At 47.9% G+C, this 19,184-nt stretch overlaps 3 protein-coding genes across 8 annotated transcripts; 2 read left to right on the plus strand and 1 right to left on the minus strand.

Annotated features, from left to right (window-relative positions):
* Window positions 1-1,430: 1,430 nt before the first annotated feature.
* GTPBP8 (GTP binding protein 8 (putative)) lies at window positions 1,431-8,230 on the plus strand. 3 transcript variants are annotated; one of them, XR_010428049.1, is made up of 8 exons: window positions 1,431-1,764; window positions 2,123-2,221; window positions 2,724-2,854; window positions 3,192-3,291; window positions 3,713-3,831; window positions 4,273-4,399; window positions 4,968-5,373; window positions 6,779-8,230. XR_010428049.1 is itself a non-coding variant. In XM_064644356.1 (7 exons), the coding sequence occupies exons 1-6, from the start codon at window positions 1,471-1,473 to the stop codon at window positions 4,355-4,357; spliced, it is 828 nt and encodes a 275-aa protein (XP_064500426.1). In that variant the 5' UTR covers window positions 1,431-1,470; the 3' UTR covers window positions 4,358-4,399; window positions 4,968-6,195. The 3 variants fall into 3 exon arrangements, 2 of the variants coding, with proteins under 2 accessions (XP_064500426.1, XP_064500427.1); XM_064644356.1 differs by lacking the exon at window positions 6,779-8,230 and having other exon boundaries at window positions 4,968-6,195; XM_064644357.1 differs by lacking the exon at window positions 6,779-8,230 and having other exon boundaries at window positions 4,971-6,195.
* A 444-nt stretch (window positions 8,231-8,674) lies between these two features.
* Window positions 8,675-12,091, plus strand: TAF13 (TATA-box binding protein associated factor 13). Its single transcript, XM_064644359.1, has 4 exons — window positions 8,675-9,807; window positions 9,922-10,000; window positions 10,508-10,605; window positions 11,449-12,091. The coding sequence occupies exons 1-4, from the start codon at window positions 9,781-9,783 to the stop codon at window positions 11,617-11,619; spliced, it is 375 nt and encodes a 124-aa protein (XP_064500429.1). The 5' UTR covers window positions 8,675-9,780; the 3' UTR covers window positions 11,620-12,091.
* A 433-nt stretch (window positions 12,092-12,524) lies between these two features.
* Window positions 12,525-18,714, minus strand: NEPRO (nucleolus and neural progenitor protein). Of its 4 annotated transcripts, none has more exons than XM_064644352.1 (9): window positions 18,551-18,714; window positions 17,928-18,082; window positions 17,248-17,320; window positions 17,009-17,140; window positions 16,584-16,661; window positions 15,354-15,715; window positions 14,603-14,664; window positions 13,956-14,206; window positions 12,525-13,494 (listed from the first exon to the last, which is right to left on the minus strand). In XM_064644352.1, exons 1-9 carry the CDS (start codon window positions 18,697-18,699, stop codon window positions 13,098-13,100), a joined length of 1,659 nt encoding a protein of 552 aa, XP_064500422.1. In that variant the 5' UTR covers window positions 18,700-18,714; the 3' UTR covers window positions 12,525-13,097. The 4 variants fall into 4 exon arrangements, with proteins under 4 accessions (XP_064500422.1, XP_064500421.1, XP_064500424.1 ...); XM_064644351.1 differs by lacking the exon at window positions 18,551-18,714 and adding an exon at window positions 18,229-18,399 and having other exon boundaries at window positions 17,248-17,324; XM_064644354.1 differs by lacking the exon at window positions 17,928-18,082 and having other exon boundaries at window positions 17,248-17,324; window positions 18,551-18,653.
* Window positions 18,715-19,184: the final 470 nt, after the last annotated feature.

Raw genomic sequence — 19,184 nt, forward strand, 5'->3', positions numbered from 1 at the left:
ATACATATCAATTAAGCAGTAAAACTTCACGGGTTTTTTTACTATAATGTGAACACAGGTGGCAACAGTTTTGTGCTTAGTTTGGGTTTGTTTATTTTATCCAAAATAGAACTGACCTCTATATAGTTCAACTTAAACAGAAATTACTGATTTTTTTTTTCTTTAATTTCTTAATTTTTTTACTTATCAGGATAGCTCTTGGAAAACTGATGGCTGCAGCAGGGAGCCAGAGGATGCTGCAGGACTAGGTTGTTTTGCTCTGTTCCGTGGCCAAACAGAGCACCAGTGCACGGAGCCCTCAGCAGCTCAGAGGTGTTGCTGGGCTTGGCCTGAGTCTGTAAGAACACAGATGAGAAGACCCAAAGCTAAACAGGTGACAAAAACTCGGAGGAGCTGTTGACTCCCTCAAAGGCAGAGAGGCCCTGAAAAGAGGCCTTGATAAATCAGAGGGCTGGGCAATCACCAACCATATGAAGTTTAATAAGGGAAAGTGCTGGATTCTGCACCTGGGATGGGGCAACCCTGGATGTTCATACAGACTGGGGAATGAGCTGCTGGAACGCAGTGCTACAGAAAGGGACCTGGGAGTCCTGGTCGAAGACAAGTTGAATATGAGTCAGCAGTGCCCTGGCAGCCAAGAGGGCCAACCGTGTCCTTGGGGGCATCAAGCAAAGCATCACCAGACAGTCAAGGAAGGGGATTGTCCTCCTCTGCTCTGACCTGAGGTGGCCTCACCTTGAATATTGTGAGCAGTTTGGGGCACGACAATATAAGAATATAGAGCTATTAGAGCATGTCCAAAGGCGAGAAATGAAGATGGTGAAGGGTCCAGAGGGGAAGCCATACAAGGAGTAGCTGAGGTCATTTGGTCTGTTCAGCCTGGAGGAGACTGAGGGGGGACCTCACTGTGGTCTTCAACATCCCCATGACGGGAAGCGGAGTGGCTTGCACTGGTCGCTTCTCTCTGGTAACCAGTGGCAGGATCCGTGGGAATGGCCTGAAGCTGCGTCAAGAGAAGTTTGGGTAGGATATTGGAAAAAGGGTTTTCACCCAGAGGGTGTTTGGGCACTGGAACAGGCTCCCCAAGGAAGTGGTCACAGCACCAAGCCTGACAGAGCTGAAGAAGCGCTTGGAAAAAGCTCTCGGGCACATGGTGTGATTCTCGGGGCTGTGTCCTGTGCAGGGCCAGGAGCTGGACTCCACAGTTCTTGAGGGTCCCTTCCAACTCCGCATATCCTGTGATTCTGTAAACAGCCGGGCCTGGGAAGGGCCTGCCCCTCTCAAAGGGCGATAAGGACAGCAGGACACTGCCGCCGCCGAGCCGGGCCCTGACAGCACCGGGCCGGGCGGGGGCACCCGAGATATCGCGCCCGCCCCGCTCCGCCCCACTATCCCTCTGTCCCGCCCCGCTATCCCTCTGTCCCGCCCGCCGCCTTCCGGGCCTGGCCGGTTCCGCCTGCAGGCGCCGGGATGCTGCTGTCGCGGGCGGGCGGTGTGGCGGGCCGGGTCCCGCCGCCGCTGGCCGCCCTGTCCCAGGTGCTGCGGCTGGAGCGGAGCCGCCGCACCGGGATCATGTTCCCGCTGCAGAAGCTGGAGCGGTACCTGGCGCCCGGCACCGACACGGCGTGGTTCCACATCTTCGAGCCCGGGCTGGGCGCCCTGCAGCGCGCCGAGGCGTTCTTCAGGTCCGGCCAGGGCCACCCCATCGACTACGTGAGCTCCGCCGTCCGCATGGACCACGCTCCGCCGCCCGCCCTGCCCGAGGTCAGGGTGCGCTGCCCTCGCACCCCTCGGCTGTGACCGGGCTGGGACAGCGGCTTCCCACCGCCCGGGCCGGGCTGAGCTGCTGGGGCAAGGGGGTGTCGGCAGTGGTTGTGTAGCTCTGGGGGCGGCAGTGTCAGAGCACTGCACGGTGCGTGCTGCACTTACCACTGCTGTTTTAAAATAGTTCATTTGTTGTTGCTCTCCGTTGTGCAGCCCAGCAGCCCGGCGTGCCCGTGGCACAGGACACTGCTGTCCCCAGGCACTGGCACCAAGGGCTGGGAAATGACCAGGACTGTGGGACTGCCCCGGCACATTGAGGGCAGGTGTAGATCTGCCCTCTCTGCCTCTCCCTCTGCAGGTTTGCTTCATCGGCCGAAGCAATGTAGGGAAGTCATCTTTAATCCGGGCCTTGTTTTCACTGTCTCCAGAAGTGGAGGTCAGAGTGTCAAAAACTCCGGTGAGTGACTTTTTTAACTTCTGTCCATCTTTGTCAGAAACTGATGCCAGGCCGGAGAGTACGGCTGAGAAGGGTGGGAGGGGACAAGCTCCTGGGTAACCTGAAACAGCAGGAGAACGTGCCAGCTGTGGTGGCCACCACCTCATGTCTGGCAATGGCCTTGCTCAAGCACAGGAAGAGGCAGAAAGAGCCGAGCTGAGCTCTTCAACCAGGCCTGGCACATGTGCCAGACAGAGGAGTTGCACAGCTCGAGCACATGTGCTGTTAAGTCCTTTGAGAAGAAACTGAGACACCCATGAAGGCATTTTTAGTCTGTTTTATGGATAGAGCCATGTAGGATTGCTACAAGGGTAGGAGACTGGGCAGCTTAAAGCAACAGTAGCATTCTGGGGGGGCAGGGGCATGGAATAGAGATGTTTTGTGGGGCATCTCCTAGTACACTGCTTAAAGCAGCTTTTTAAAACCACTGCCTTCCCTGATCTTGCCTAAATCCTCTTCTCAGGGCCACACTAAGAAGATGAATTTCTTCAAAGTAGGGAAGTACTTTACTCTGGTGGATATGCCAGGATACGGCTACCGCGCCCCGCAAGACTTTGTGGAGATGGTGGAGGCCTACCTGCAGGAACGGCGCAAGTAAGGGACTTTCACAGCAGTGAATGCCAGACACCTACATACAGTGTCATGTAATTAGGTGAAAAAATGAAAAGGGGTAGGTGCTTGCAGTGGTAGTATTGGTTAGTTCTGACATAATTTCCCCGGGAGCTTCTGCAGTGTCATTCATTCATGCTCCGATCAAAACAACAGAAAAGACTGAGGTGCTGCTCCGTGCTGACCTTCATCTTCCATGCATGGCTTTTCTTGACTCTTCCTATCCCCAGATCTCATGTTTTTGTTTCTCCTTATGATTTTGGAAGTAGCAGAGCAGGCGTGAAATAATGGTGGCAATTACTGTTGCTTGTCTTTCTGGCAGCTTGAAGAGGACTTTTCTGTTAGTTGATGGTGTAGTTGGACTCCAGAAAACAGATCATATTGCAGTAGAGATGCTGGAAGAGTTTGGAATTCCTTATGTGGTAGGTAATGCTGCTTTCTTGGGTTGATTATAAGGTACGGGAAATCTGTAAGGGTGTGTACCCTGTACTTGAGTTTATGCAGGTTGTTCTATCCAGGCAATAAGCCAACCCCATTTATTCTTAATAAAATATGCCTAAAATGTGCTGAGTAAGGCAAGTGGGATTTAAGGGGTTTTTTGCTTTGTTTATTAAACGGATACTTTTGTTTTTCAGTGCTCAGCTTGAGGAGCTTGAAAATGCCTGCTCCTTATGCAGGCTATAGAAATGTTTTGGTGAACTGTGTTCAATTTTTACCCCTAGATATGACCCAGAGCTTTCAGTCTGCCTTGCAAGATGGTCCAGCACTCTTACAGATGTTCCAGGCTAGCAGCAAAATAATCTTATTTTCCTCTTTTAATCCTCCCTTTCTGGATCCATGCAGATGGTGTTAACCAAAATTGACCGAGCTTCCCGGGGACTGTTGTTAAAGAATGTACTGGGGATCCAGGAGTTTGTAAAGGAGAACACTCAGGGATGCTTTCCTCAATTGTTCCTGGTCAGGTAAAGCTCTGCTGCGCTGCTGCCATTTCCTTTTGGGTGATAAATTCAGTAGGGCAAGCTGAGCTGAAATGGATTTGTCCACTTTAGAGGCAGCCCCTCTCTATGGCCCAAGGATGGAGGGTGGGCTGCTGATGGGGAAATGTCCCTTTTCTTCTTCCCTCTCCTCTGCAGAGTTGTTTTCAAGGTTGCTTCTTCCTTTGAACTTTCTTGGAGGTGGGCAGCAGTCTTGGTGCTGGATGTTAGCAGGCTTTGCCATTCTATTTGGAGTTCTGGTAACAGTAGCAGCTGTAATTGTTGCATTAGGGAGCCGAATTTGAGGTTCATACCAAGGTGTACTGCACTGTGGGAGATGTAATTGAACACAGCAAGTAGCTGTTTGCTCCTATTACTCCAAGACACAGCATTATCTGGCACTAAACATCCACACCTCTGTTTCCACAGTTCTGTGGAGTTTTCAGGAGTTCACTTGCTAAGGTGTTTTGTAGCCCACGTTACTGGAAACCTGGCTGCTGTAGAGACCAGCTAAAAAGACTGACTCCTGATCTGCTCAGCTCATCCGGAACAAAAGGTCTGAGTTTTTTTGTGTAAATAACCCAAGGTACTAGAAATTATTTAGGATAAATTAATATGTATAAAAGTAAGCTTTTTGCTTATTAAGTTCATCAATTCAAGAAATTTGCAGTGTGAGTGAATCCAGGGTATTATAAAACTGTTTTATGAAAACTACGTGATTGTGCAGAGAACCTCCAAAGAGAAGCAAAGTTTTAATACAGCATTTTCTCTCCCTCCACTGAAATGTTCAAAAAGATACCACTGCATGCCTAAATTTTGCTATATTTAGGATATTAGAGATAGTCCAGTAATATCTTTAATAAAGAGGCATTTAATTTAGAATAGAAAAACTATAGCCCTAACATTAAGCAACCTGTACTTGTCCAGTTGAACTGAATGGTACACAGAAGTTTACTTCTCTCAGTTAGGGTTACGGTTAGGATAGCAGGAGCCAAAAGCTACCACTTGTACAACCTTCCTGCTCTAAGGCCATCTGGAGTGGAAATAGCCAACATATTGTCTGTGAAGGTGTGTTTGACTTTCTGTATGTTTTACTTTTGTAACTTTCTGTGTTCTGCATTCAGTAGGTGCAGTGAGATAGCACGCCTTGCTTGCATACATCGAGTTGTCCCTGTTCCAGATGGGTGAAGGAAAGGACACATCTTCAATGGGATCTACTTTTCGATCACTGTTGGCTTGAAACAGTGAAATGAAAGACTGGCCATCTGGAGGAACCCTCTTTTTCTGCACATTATCATCAGTCAGTGCTGCATTTCTGTTCTCGATCCAGCATGAAGTTCTGCATCTGCACTCGGATGAATTGCCAGATCTGAGACCTGTTGTCCATTATCTGTGTCTGTTCTGCCCTGGCAGCTGAAGCACAGTACTGATGTGTCCCATACTCTTTAGGGGTACTGTAGCAGCTCAGAGAACTGTGTCCCACACCAGCTGTGTCTGGCTAAGAGCACCTGAAACTGTGAAGTTTACAAGGTACAGAGTCAGACAAAAGGAGAGCTGTCAATAGCAGCAGTCATGCAGGAGAACTTAGACCAAAGCTATTAAGTGCCTGTGTCGAACTCTGGCACTCGGACTTTGTCATGTCTTAATGTGGCCAAATATGGGTGTGCAGTTGTCCAAGTTACTTACATTAAGTGTTTAAACCTCATGAAAGGGCAGTTTTTTCTAAACCACTCTGAGGGTGAGAAGGTGACATTTATAGCCCTTTCATTATGCAACTTCTTGTAACTCTCAGACTAGACATGAGGTGAGGCTTGTTTTCAGCACTCATGTAAGAAGTGAGGAATGTGATAAATGCATTAGAAAGACATGGCTCTCTAGCTTCTGCATTTTAACAGTAATTAAACCTGTAAGTCTCTTAATATTTTACCTCTAATCCCAAAATGCTACACAGCAAACCAGCCCAGGGGATGCATGATCCTAGGGGAAGTGCAGTAGTATCTAGACAGATGGGACAGGTGAAAGTGAACACTTCAGGAAGAATTCTTTCTTAGTATTTTAAAACCAGGATTTTTGAAAAGCATCAGTCTTGTCATGGCTGTCATTTTCAAGGCCTCACCTGTAACTGGAGAGCCTCCAAAAATAATCCTGTATGTGTAAAAAATTGCAGTTCTGCTTTTAGTCCCTCCCCTGAAGAAAACCCCTTACAATGCTAGGAAAATGGGGCAGGCAACTCAGGAAGTGTTTAAGGATGTCATTAGGTCATGCAGAAAGAAATTAGAAAGGCGAAAGCTCAATTAGAACTTAATGTGGCCACTTCTGTAAAGAATAATAAAAGGTGTTTTTATAAATACATTAATAGCAAAAGGAGGGGCAAGGAAAACCTCCATTCTTTATTGGACACAAGGGGAGAATATAGTTACCAAAGATGAGGAAAAGGCTCAGGTACTTAACACCTTCTTTGTCTCGGTTTTCAACAATAAGACAGGTTGTCCTCAGGACAGCTGGCCTCCTGAGCTGGTAGACAGATATAGGGAGCAGAATAGCTCCTCTGTAATCCAGGAGGAAGCAGTTAGTGACCTGCTGGGCCACTTAGATGCTCACAAGTCTATGGGACCAGATGGGATCCATCCAAGGGTGATGAGGGGGCTGGCAGAAGAGCTCACCAAGCCACTCTCCATCATCTACCAACAGTCCTGGCTTACTGGGGAGGTCCCACATGACTAGGGGTTGGCCTATACATAAGAAGGGCCGGAAGGAGGATCTGGGGAACTACAGGCCTGTCAGCCTGACGTCAGTGCCTGGCAAGGTTATGGAACAGATCATCTTGGTTGCAATCACACAGCACCTACAGGGTGGCTGGGGGATCGGACCCAGCCAGCATGGATTTAGGAGGGGCAGGTCCTGCCTGACCAACTTGATCTTCTTTTATGACTAGGTGACCTGACTGGTGGATGAGGGGAAGACTGTCGATGTGGTCTACGTGGACTTCAGCAAAGCCTTTGGTGAAGTGTCCCATAGCATACTCCTGAAAAAGCTGGCAGCCCATGGCTTTGACAGGGGCACTCTGTGCTGGGTTAGGAATTGGCTGGAGGGCCGGGCCCAGAGAGTGGTGGTGTCCCTCAGGGATCAGTGTTGGGTCCAGTTCTATTTAATATCTTTATTGATGATCTGGAAGAGGGGATTGAGTCCACCATCAGCAAATTTGCAGGTGGCACCAAGCTGAGGGGCGTGTCAATTTGCTGGAGGGTAGGAGGACTCTGCAGGGGAAACTGGACAGGCTGGATGGATGGCTCAAATCCAATAGTATGAGATTTAACAAGACCAAGTGCCAGGTCCTGCACTTTGGCCACAACAACCTCCTGCAGCACTACAGGCTGGGCACAGAGCAGCCAGGCAGAGAGAGACCTGGGGGTTCTGATTGACAGGAGGCTGAACATGATCCAGGAGTGTGCCCAGGTGGCCAAGAAGGCCAATTGCATCCTGGCCTGTATCAGGAACAGTTTGGCCAACAGGACTAGGGAAGTGATTGTCCCTCCATACTCAGCACTGGTTAGGCCACTGCTCAAGTACTGTGTCCAGTTCTGGGCCCCTCAGTTTAGGAAGGATGTTGAGGTGCTGGAGCGTGTCCAGAGAAGGGTAACAAAGCTGGTGAAGGGTCTGGAGCACAAGTCCTATGAGGAGCAGCTGAGGGAGCTGGTGTTTTTTAGCCTGGACAAAAGGAGGCTTGGGGGGATCCTCATTGCTCTCTACAACTTCCTGAAAGGAGGTCATAGCCAAGTGGGGGTCAGTCTCCCAGGCAGCTAGCGACAGGACAAGAGAACAGAGTCTTAAGCTACGCCAAGGGAGGCTCAGGTTGGACATTAGGAAGAAGTTCTTCTCAGTAAGAGTGATTGGGCATTGGAATGGACAACCCAGGGAGGTGGTGAAGTCACCATCCCTGGAGGTGTTTTAAGAAAAGACAGGATGAGGCACTTAGTGTCATGGTCTAGATGGAGTTAGGTCATAGGTTGGACTCGATAACCTCAGAGGTCTTTTCCAACCTCGTTGATTCTCTGATTCTGTGAATTCTTTTACAAACCACTTAAATACATTAAATGTGTCTAGTAAATCCATTTGTATAAAAAGTGGGACGTGTGCCTGGAACAGTAGGTACCTTCTTATCCTGAAGAACCAGCTTTGCCTCTGGACACATCTTGTATTTCTGCTGTGCTAGTCAAAAGATCTTTACTCACAAGTGCTTCAAATAGTGGAATAACTTGCATTTTGCTCAGCCATTTGCAGGCGAGAACACCACAGTTGGATTCTTGAGTGCAACAGTGCCCCTGTGACAAGTGACAAGTAAGACAGCAAATAAAAGCAAGTCCTCTCCTTTACTTAAACAGTAAAACTTATATTTAAGTGTCTTCACAGGAATGTGCTTTGGGTAAACAGGTGTCTGACACACTACTAGACTTTTTATGCCAAGTTCTTAAGGAATATGCTGTATGAGGAGTTGCACTTTTTCAGACCAGGGACACAAATGCTCTCCCTTTCCCCCTTGATGAGTGGGGGGTGGGCCTGGCAGCTTACTGAAGCAGTAGAGATCGTTTCGGTTTTAAATTCAGATGTCTTGGGTTGTTTGCAGTGCATATGCTTCTCTGCAGGCACCCAGCATTACCTTGTAAACTTTTGCCTCTTCTGCACCTGTTATTTGCAGAATGATCTTGAGTACTAGCTTCTATGGAAAAGGATTCCACTTTGTGCATCTTCCCTGGTCTTTCAGCAGTAATTTCTCCTTTTTCTTTCTCTACTGTCTGTGTCTGATCTAGTGTGTCACCATAACACCGGCACTACAAAGGCAGTATTTTTCAACAATGTCCAAAATTAGAACATTACAGTCTGGACAGGTGCACTACTCAATCATTAACAAACTAGTGGAATAATTGGGCTCAGAGCATTAAAGTCAGTGGGTCATACTCCAGTTGTGCAGCAGTTACAAATGGAACACTGCAATGATCTATTCTGGAATGTGTCCAGGTGAACATCTTTATGAGTAATCTGGAGCAGATGCATTATCAAACAACGCATGGCACCAAACTGGGGGGAACAGTTGATACACTCAAGGGCAGGGCTGCCATTTAGAGGAACTTGGGAGAGCTGGAGGAAAGGGCTGACAGCAAACTTATGAAATTCAACAGGACTGGAGCACCTCCCCTACCAAGACAAGCTGAGGAAGTTGGAGCTGTTCAGCCTGGAGAAGAGATTGTGAGGGCCCCCCTGAAGGAGGCCTACAGGAAAGCCAGAGAGGGACTCTCTGTCAGGAACTGTAGTGACAGGATGAGGAGTAATGGGTACAAATTGAAAGAGAAGAAACTTAGGATAGATATTAGGAAGAAATTCTTTATTGTGAGAATGGTGAGACACTGGAACAGGTTGCCTAGGGAGGTCGTGGATGCCTCAACCCTGGTGATGATCAAGGTCAGGTTGGATGGGACATTGCTGCTGGGAGGTGTTCCTGCCCATGGCAGGGGTGTTGGAACAAGATGATCTTTAAGGTCCCTTCCGACCCCTTAACATTCTATGATTCTATGAACGTGGGCAAGTGCGTTTTTCTCAAGGGAAGGAAAAGCCCCTGCGAACCACGCAGGCAGACTGGGAGACCTTTTTAACATCATGGCTGACCTTGCAAGCAGGGGAATGGACCAGACACCTCCCGAGTTCACTTTCAGACCACGATATCCTGATCTGACAATCCAATAATGTGTCGACTACAGATATGGGGAGGGTCACCAGATCTCTCCCACTAAATCCTTGGTGCCACGACTCCCGCCAGCTCCCGCCCAGCCGGCAGCACCGCCCCGAGCCCGCCCCTCCACAGCTCGGCGGGCTCGGCGAGGCGGGGCCGGGCAAGGGGAAGAGGAATAGGAATAGAATCCCTTCCGGCGCAGCCCGGCAGCCATGGCCGATGAGGAGGAGGACGTGCCGGTGAGTGGCGGGAGGGGCTGCAGTTCCCGGTGGTCCCCATGCCCTCCCAGCAGCGGGAAGGGGCCGGGTCCCGGCGGGCGCTGACCGCGGCCTCTCCCCGCTGTGCCCGTGCAGTTCGAAGAGGACGCGGAGGACGCCGGCGGGGGCCTGGACGGCGGGCAGGGCAGGAGGAAGAGGCTGTTCTCCAAAGAGCGTGAGTCGAGCTGGGCCGGACAGCCCAGCCCAGCCCGGCCCAGCCAGGACGGGTCATTCAGCTGAAACTCTGAGCAGATAGCTATGGAGTTCCTAAACTCACTTTTCCTTAGCAAAACAGCGGCTTTCATTCTGTGCCCTGGCTGCAAGTGCAGAAAGCTGTCATGTAGACAGATCCCCCCAAAAATACTGCTGGTGCATCCTCTGAACCGAGCTGTGCCCAAAGTCGGCTGTGCCAAAGTCAGTGTATAGGGCTTTGCAGGCTAAATGAGTATTTAAGGAGCTTGTCATCAGATGTGCTTTTCTGCATGTACAGCACCCGGCTTTTGTTGCTTTCTGTTTATTTCCTGTATGTTTGCTCAAGTATTGGCCTGCCTAACAGATAAGAGTTCATTCCTGCACCACCCTGGAGCAGGAGTGTGCAGGCTGGTGAACTCTAACTAGATGTGTGCTGCTGACACTACTGAATGGATGGAAGGAGCCTCACACTGAGTGTTTCTTTGTGCAGTAAGATGCATGATGTATGGATTCGGGGACGACCAGAACCCTTACACAGAATCCGTGGACATTCTTGAGGACCTGGTAATAGAGTTTATCACAGAAATGGTAAGTCAGCTCTAGACAGCATGGTCAAAACATCCTCACAAGGACTTGTCTTCTAAATAATACCTCTGACTCAAATACTGCATTATCCCAGGCCCCAAAGTCATGGTGCTAGTAGAAGAAAGCTAAACTTGGATTTTGCTTTTCCAAGAGAAAGGCAAAATTCATGCATCTTGTTCCACGTGAATTTAGAAAACTGAAGTCCTTAAGTAGCGGTTAAATTAGTATTGTAGGAGGGGAAATTCACATCTGACTTTGGGGGTCACTGTGGCATCACTGTATGTGCAGCTGACAGAAGACAAGGCTCAGCTTCAAAAATCTGTCAACTTTTTGTGTTGACCCAGTGTCTTTATGTGGATGGGAATGTAGCTCTGCTGCAAAAGAAATGCATTCTGGGGCCTGAAGCCATTACTCTACCAGGTATTTGGTTACTCTTTTAGAGTATCCAAGCATTCCCCTTTCTTTTGAAAGGTTGCCCTTGCCTTTCCTTATCAAAATACCCTACACTGTCCTCTTGATAGGGTTACTTCACATTGCTTCCAAGTTGTGCCTGATCTTCAGGCTTTTTGCAGGCTGGGCATCATACTTGCAATCTAGCTTTAGTTTTGATACCATTATGTGATGTATATATACTGCTATGTGTAGGTGTAGGTGACAGGGAGCTGGGGACAGCAGAGCAACAGTAAGTCCATGGTTTACTGGGAAGTTCTGTTGTGACTAGGATGATGGTGCCCAGGTCCTGCAATTGCTTACTTTGTTACAAAATTACAGGAAATAAAGTGGAATTGAGAACTTAAAAAAGTGGCAAAGGAACCCTGTTGACTTTCCTTTTTTCCCCTCCGACAGACACACAAGGCCATGTCAATCGGGCGGCAGGGCCGCGTACAGGTCGAGGACATCGTCTTTCTAATTCGCAAGGACCCCCGGAAGTTTGCCAGGGTTAAAGACCTCCTTACTATGAATGAAGAACTGAAACGAGCCAGAAAGGCCTTTGATGAAGCAAACTATGGATCTTGATTCTCTGCACAAGCTGCACTGGGGCTTCATTTGGGCTGCCCAAGTAACGGCAGCTGCCCAGTAAGAAGGAAGATCGTGTGTGTTGTTTGGAGGGGTTATTCAGGATGAAGGTCACTGCTGGGATGTCTGCCCTCACTCCCAGCCTTTTCTGAGAACTATTCAAGCAGCTGAAATGTTATCTGATTGTATGTGGTATACTTGGGTATTTTTATACCATTTTAGGAAATGAAAAATTCCTGTAATGGCAGGAAGTCTGTTTGAAGTAGGCCTGTGTTGTATCAGATGGCTAGATGGCTGATGATACATGATTCTCTACAGCTGTTTCAGTTATCACTGGGTACTCCTGTGAGAGGAAACCCAGAAAATGGATCTTGGTTAGCTGGACACAGGCTTCAAGCCCAAACTACTCTAAAAATTCTGCTTTTTGCTCTGTATATGCTCTTTGAATAAAACATTTTAAGTTTGTGCCTACTCCTCATAACTAAACTTGCATTGATCGATTCACACAAGATGCACAATAGAGGGGTTTTTACACTTAACAGGCTAGGAAGGTTATTTTTAATTTTTGTCCTGGTGGGCACAGCTCTTTTATTTTCTGCTGCTCTTAAGCCTAAGAAATTGAACTTAGCCCATTCCTGATTTACTTCCACTTACAGCCTTTCCTTACCCCTGTTAAGCAGGTGCTCTCTACCAAACCAGATTCCTGTTCTTTGTTCTGAGAATTTTTTTCCTTAATGTTTCCTGGTGATCCTGCTCATGGGAATTACTTACAAGCAGAAACTACAAGGGGCCTGGCAGAAACTACTAGGCCCCTTGCTTGTTCTAACATTATGGAATACCTGTACCTTACATTGCCAAGCAGACAAAAATTGCCCTTATATTAAAAAGACTTTGGGACAGTGAGAAACATGTTCATCAGTCAGGAGTTTACTGTTGCAGGCCAGGCTGTGCTTTCTCCTATTTCTGGAAAAGCAGTAGGTTCAGCTAACTCCTCATTTCAGGACAAAAGCAACAAATGCTAAAACAGCAATACTACTGCATGTCAAGGCTGTCCCCTCTACAAGCAGCACAGAAAGAAGGGTGTACGACTTGGAAAAGTGTCTGCAAGTCTTTTGTCCTAAGCAGCAGTAAGTGATCAGCTGCAGCCTTCTGCTGTGGATGGTAACTAACTGCACTGTGGATTTGACAGCAGCACTTAACATGTGGTCGAGCAATACAGAAGAGTCACTGAGTGAGGGTAACAAAGTCACTGCTCCTGGATGAGGCCAGGTAAAAGGATGAAGACTATTCAGGTGTTTGGAACACCCTTAAAATATGAAAAAACACCCATTAAAAAAAGCTGGTTTACAAAAACAAAAAAATGGTTGCTACTTTCTTAGCAGAATTCAGGATTTGAGTTACTGAGACAGAATTAGAGTTCAGATGGTTTTACTTTAAAAAAAAATAAAATAATTGAAATTACTTCCTTCAATCCAGGGTCAGACACCTATTGCTGCAAAAATAGAATCAATATCCATGTTCTCAGTAGATTCTTTCCACGCAGGGCCGGGGCTTCCTTCAAGCAGCAGCTGCTTAGGGGTCCCTGCTGTGCTTAGTCTGACATGGGCTGTATCAGCATCAGAACGTTGTTCTTGACTCAGAGGTCCATCCCAGTAGGCGGGGAGGATGAGTGATACACTTGTCTCACAGACCCCAGAAAGTTCAGAAGGCTTTTGCTGAACAGTCTTCAGAGCTCTCTTCAAGCGTGCAGATGATTTGATCCTCCTTGGACAGAGCCATGCCCCGAGGTACCGCCTTGGCCAGCGTGTGTGTTGGGACCCATACAGGAGGTATTTACGGACAGATGTTTTGACACAGCGCAGTTTTTTCTTCAAGCTTAAAAGGAGGAAGGTGCACAAAACATAACTTTATCAGATACTGAAGTGTTACTTCATTTGGAGTTTGGAGAGGTTGGGTTATTAGCCTTCATCATTTTCCTTGTCATACCAAGGAAACATAACAGCACCTTCTATATAGCACTACTATGATAGTACCCTGGGCAATCTGAAGAAAGACAACTCTTGCATCATACAACTGTTACCATTAAACATGCAGATTATTTAAGTTGCATTTGTTATGTATTTGTGCATTTGTTAGCCTTTCAGATCCTTTCACAAGTGACTGATGCTAAACAGAATGCTCATGTCAGAGCATCCAGTAACCTGAACTAGTGATCCCGAGTTTAAAAAGAATGGCTTAGACCACTGCGTTTCACTATACTGTAGCAATATACATATTAAAATGTCATCCAGAAATTAAAATTACATCCAGAAATCCCCCACCCATGCAAAAACTACCTGCATCCTTGAGCTTCCACGTGGTGCAGCCGGTTGCTTTTCAACAACTTGTTACGCAGAAAATAAGCTTCTGATTTGAATTTATTGTTTTTGCACCACAGAATAGCTTTTCTGAGTGCCTCTGACAGCTCCCCAAATGATGCAGCTGTTTGGACCATCTGTACAAGAGATTCAGTATGCTGTGACTTTGCTACACGAGAGGAAGGTGGTGCCAACTTTGCTTTAAAAGGTGTTGATGCCATGTTTATACCCTGAAACAATAACAGAAATATTAGTCTTTTAAAAAGATGATGTGCCTGGTCCTTTCTGGTGGAGGGGAGCAGAGTACTGAAGATTTTGTGAGAACATTCCTTATTTCCCAAGAAGAAAGAGAAAGAGCACTCTTGTTTTGTGGAATACAAAAAGAAGATAATTAGAATTTGTATTCTTGTCTACTACTGAACTATCTGGTCAGTCACTTGACAAACCAAGAAATGCTCAAATTCCTAAGCAGAAATGAGTAGCAATTTTCTGTGCAAAGCTTCCACACTAACTAGGGTTGTCAGACAAGCAAAAATAAGGCAGGGAAAGGGGACATTTTCAATCAGGAATATTGTGTTAGGGTCTGTAAAACTGAAAAATAATGTGTAAAAAGATACCCTACAAACCTCTTGTGCTGGATGTCTGGATGGCTTAAGCAAGCTCTTCACATCAATCCCCAGGTGCTTCCCTACAGAGAGAGGAGATTTCCCATTACAATGTTGAGATAGTTTTACGTCTTTGCACAGAGATGCTGCAGTGCTTTGCCATGCTGAGCTCTCAGCAGGTTCACACCTGTACTCAGCATTTCCAAGCAGCTCAAGGGGGCTACACTCATCCTACATTGCAGCTGGCAAGGGATGAAGAGGATGCAGAGATTTACAGATGGCTGCAAAGAACTTAATGGGTAAAAGCTTCACACAAACACCTGGATGCCTGCAGTCACTGGCCATAGCCCTGAGTACAGAGAAAGTCTTGGGCACAGTCCAGAACCAGCAAGCACAGGATACCTGCATCCTGTACTTATAGCCTTGCCTACTGTTGTATGGACTGCAGACAGTGTTCTTAGCTTCTCACTATCCTTATCTATGCAGAAGGAGGAAAGTAAAAATAACTATTTTCAGGACTTGGATACTGCATTCATTATCTGCTTCTCTCCAAGCTGTATCCTCTTTAAAACAAACCCTCCAAAAAAATCACAATGCTGACATTATCCACAGCTTTATAAAGGCAAGGTACATTCAGCATTCTCTTCTCCCAAGGACAGGAGAGGGGAGCTTGTACTAGAACCACACTCTGTGGTAAAAGTGCTTGGCTCTGTTGGACAGAAGCTGTCTCTGAGATGTCAGAAACCATTTGCACTGTGGCACAAGGCTTTACCTCTGCTGGCTCTGGGCACCAGAACTGTCTCTCCGATATCCATGGGGCACGGGATGCTACGGTTTGTCACACCACTTGTACAGGTTACAAAATTTCTCTTTTTTCCAACCTCTGATACTGCCTCTGCCATTGTTGGGAAGAGCTTCTTCAACCAGCTGGTAGATTTTTTTGTTGTAAGCACTTTAGCCTTTTGCTTCTTCACCTCAGAAGATAGGTTAATTCCAAGGAAGTTACTGATATCAGAAGGGAAGGTAAACCCCTTGATATAAGGCATCTGTTGGGTCTCAGATACCAGCTGAAGTGTTGTTGACAAGACGTCATACAAGGACATGAGGGTCTGCAATACACACCTGTACTGAATCCTGAAGAGAGAAAAGACAAAGGTATGGAGTCTTCTCTAAGAAAACTTTATGCCCACTGAACAGCCCACCTTAATCTCAAACAGAAGAGATTCCAAGCTGCCCTTTCCCTGGTTTCCCTCAGTCCAAGCTTAGCTTTTTACACTCCATCACCCTGCTTTCCTTAAGTCTGAGCTTTAAGGAACCGTTAAGGATCAGAATGTAGGAGTGACTTGACTAGTAAATTCCCAATCAGGAGCCCCTCTGCTTCCCTAGAGTTTTGCAGAGTGCCACACCTGGGACTCATCAGGTTCTCGGGTCACATCCAAATCATTTGCCATGAGGTATTCCCCCAAAAGCACTCTGTACCAACTCAGGCTGATGCCATACAATTGCCTGCTCTATGTTTCCTGGAGAGACAGATTTCTTGTGCCAAAGAACATTTTACTGAGTTCTTCTACACAATGATGTTATTTTCCTGTACTGAGAGAGACCAGAACACCAATTTCCCTGGAAAACTCAGCAGTGTTATAGAACATGTTTATCCCAGCCTTTCCATTTCAGCAGGAGGCAGGACTTACTGCTTGCTGCACAGAGTACCAGGTGTCAGTGTTTGTGTCAGGCTAGCACTAACACTGTGATTTCATTAGTGCTACATAAAGTTTGCTATGAGCCAAGAATAAAGCCTTCCATAACAGGATGTAAGAAGTCTCTCTCCAGTTGTACAACTCTTCGGGTGCTACAATCAAGTCCAAAAGAATGGAGGGACACCCTCTCCTCCTCCTCCCAACTGAATAAAGCTCACTTAGCAGCAAGGCCTAATTACAAGCCCTTACCCCTGACAGCCACATCAAACAGACAGACAACAAAAAACAACTTTGAACACACAAACCATAGCCGGCTCAACAGCCCCAAAGCCACCGTGTTCAGAAGTATGAATTCCTTTGAGCAGAGATGTTTAATGGACAAGCTGAAGATTACAGCAGTTAAGGATAAAAAAGTAAACAGCATGTAATGAGACTTGCTGAACACACCAACTAGAGGCAATTCGCAAGGCAATACCCTGTAATAATTTGGGAGATGAGTATCCAAATTTTGAATTGCTCAAGGCCAGAACAGCAGCCAGCCAACAGCCTGAGGTTCCTACATAATAACTTGAAAATAAGGTGTTTGGCTATCAAACAAGCTTCAAGTTGCACATATGAATTGCACCGTTGAGTCCATTAGCAATACAGAGCCTCCAGCAGACCTAGGTTTGGATGTCATAAGGTGCTACTAGTGAATTGTAAGAATATTTTTATGATGAAAAAAGGATACAGAAAAGTTTTACTGCAACAGTCCAATAGACGCAGTATGAGCTTGCAGCCTCCCAATACCTTCAGAGCCACTGTTTCCAGCATGGGCTGGCTGGGAACCAAGCACTCTGCATGGGCTTCAGATGTATCTTTCCTACGTTGATACAAGGATGAGAAGATGGTTACGATCTAGCAGCCCCCTCCTTTAGCCCTGCAGATTGAGTTAATGGATAGTATAAAATATAGAATCATGACACTTACTTGGGAATCAGTTCTACCAGAGTTTCAAGGCAGCCCACCAAATTCATTTTCCATAGGCGCTTCAAACATTGTTCTACCTAGAAAAAAAGAAAACTCTTTTGACTGGTATTTTGAGAGACTAGCAGTGCCTTGATCTAAGAACCATCACTATGTTAAACGACACCTTCCCTTTACCAGTTTAGCAGCACAAACAGCAGGTTTGTGTTATGAAATGTTCTGGGATATTCCTATATCTGCCCTTCATCACTCTACTGTAAAAATGGAATTAAGAGAAGGACTGCAGTAGGTCATGGTTAATTGGTGCTGCATGGTTTCCCCTGCTGTATACAATTACCTTTGGCATTGGCTGTCAAGAACGAAAACACATGAACAAATCAAGAAGGTAAGCACCATTCCTGCTCTGTTTCAAAACAGTTATTTGAAGGTACTGACAATCCCTTTCCTGGAAAATCGGTAAGAAGTTTACTTTTCATGCTAAACCAGAAAGTACCTAATAGAGCAGCTTAGGACTATTCTTCCCCCCCTCCCACTATTACAATTAATTGAGAACAAAGCCCCTGTATTACTCCTGGATTCAAAGGTATGTAACTGTAGCTCCTTCAGGTCCCAGCGTGAGCACGAGACACCACGTATTCGTGGAAAAGTGGGAATGGCACCGGCTGCACAGAGCGGTCGCTCACCTGCTGCAGGGCGAGGTAGGGGCGGTGCCGGAGCAGCCTGCTGTGGAACGCGTAGAGCAGGGCGCGCACGACGCCTCCCTCGGCGGCCAGGCCGGGCCCCGACAGCCGCCTCCGGGCCGTGTCGCACCGCCGCCGCAGCACCGACAGCCGTCCCACTGCGGGGGGGAGCCGGACACGGCCTCAGCGCCCGCCGTCACCCCGGCCCCCCGCGCCCCCGGCCCCCACCGCCCGCCCGCCCGCCCGCAAGCGCCCGGCAGCGCCTTCAAACGCCCCCCAGCCCCTCTCGGCACAGCGCCGGGACCTGCGGGGTGTTCGGCCGCCAGCGCCACCGCGGCGCTGCTCGTGGGCCAGGGCACGTCCAGCCGGTTCCACGGCGCGTCCAGCCCGTGGCACGGCACATCCCGCCGGTCCCACCGCACAGCCCACGCCGCCCTGGGCGCCGCCATGTTCCCGCCGCGCACGGCCTGGGCGGGACCATCCCGGCCGGGCCGGGGGAGGGCCGCGGGCTGGACCAAGTCACGCCGCGGGGGCGAGGCAGAGCCCGGGGCCTGGTGGTGGTGCGCTGCGTTCCCAAATGTCGTAAGCGAGAAGAGGAATAAATGTAAATTATGAGTGTTACTCACACTTTCCAAACCTCGCAATTCTTCAGTGTCAGCCTCGGGAGCTGGGGCTGTTGGTAGCCAGCGCAGCAGCCGCTGAGCTCCTCCGTGATGCGTTGCCCGAGAGCCCAGGGGTGACCCCAGTCACGGGCCCTGCAACTGCGCCCTCCCATGTGACACACACACCCCTTAAAGTGCAAAAAAATCTGGGAGATCGGCTTCACACCAGTAGCAATTCCTATCCGGATGAGAGGACACAGTCTTAAGCTGTGTCAGGGAGGTTTAGGTTGGACATAATGAGGAATTTTTTCACAAAAAGGCTGATTAGACATTGGAATGGGCTGCCCAGGGAGGCGGCGGAGTCACAGTCCCTGGAAGTGTTTAAGGAAAGACTGAACATGGCACTTAGTGCCACAGTCTAGTAGACTTGGTGGTGGTCAGTCAAAGGTTGGACTTGATGATCTCAGAGGTCTTTTCCAACCCAACTGATTGTGTGATTCTGTGATATCAACACTCTGAACAAGGACAGGCCTTGCTGCCCATACCCCAGGTGCCCACCTGGCCATCCTGGTCCCTGCATGCATTTGTCCCAGCTCCTGGGATTTGCCATGGCAGGGACAAAGGGCCAAGGCCAGGCAGAAGTGGGGCCTGTGGTGAA

This window comes from Pseudopipra pipra, chromosome 2 (assembly GCF_036250125.1).
Source record: "Pseudopipra pipra isolate bDixPip1 chromosome 2, bDixPip1.hap1, whole genome shotgun sequence".
Classification (NCBI taxonomy): domain Eukaryota; kingdom Metazoa; phylum Chordata; class Aves; order Passeriformes; family Pipridae; genus Pseudopipra; species Pseudopipra pipra.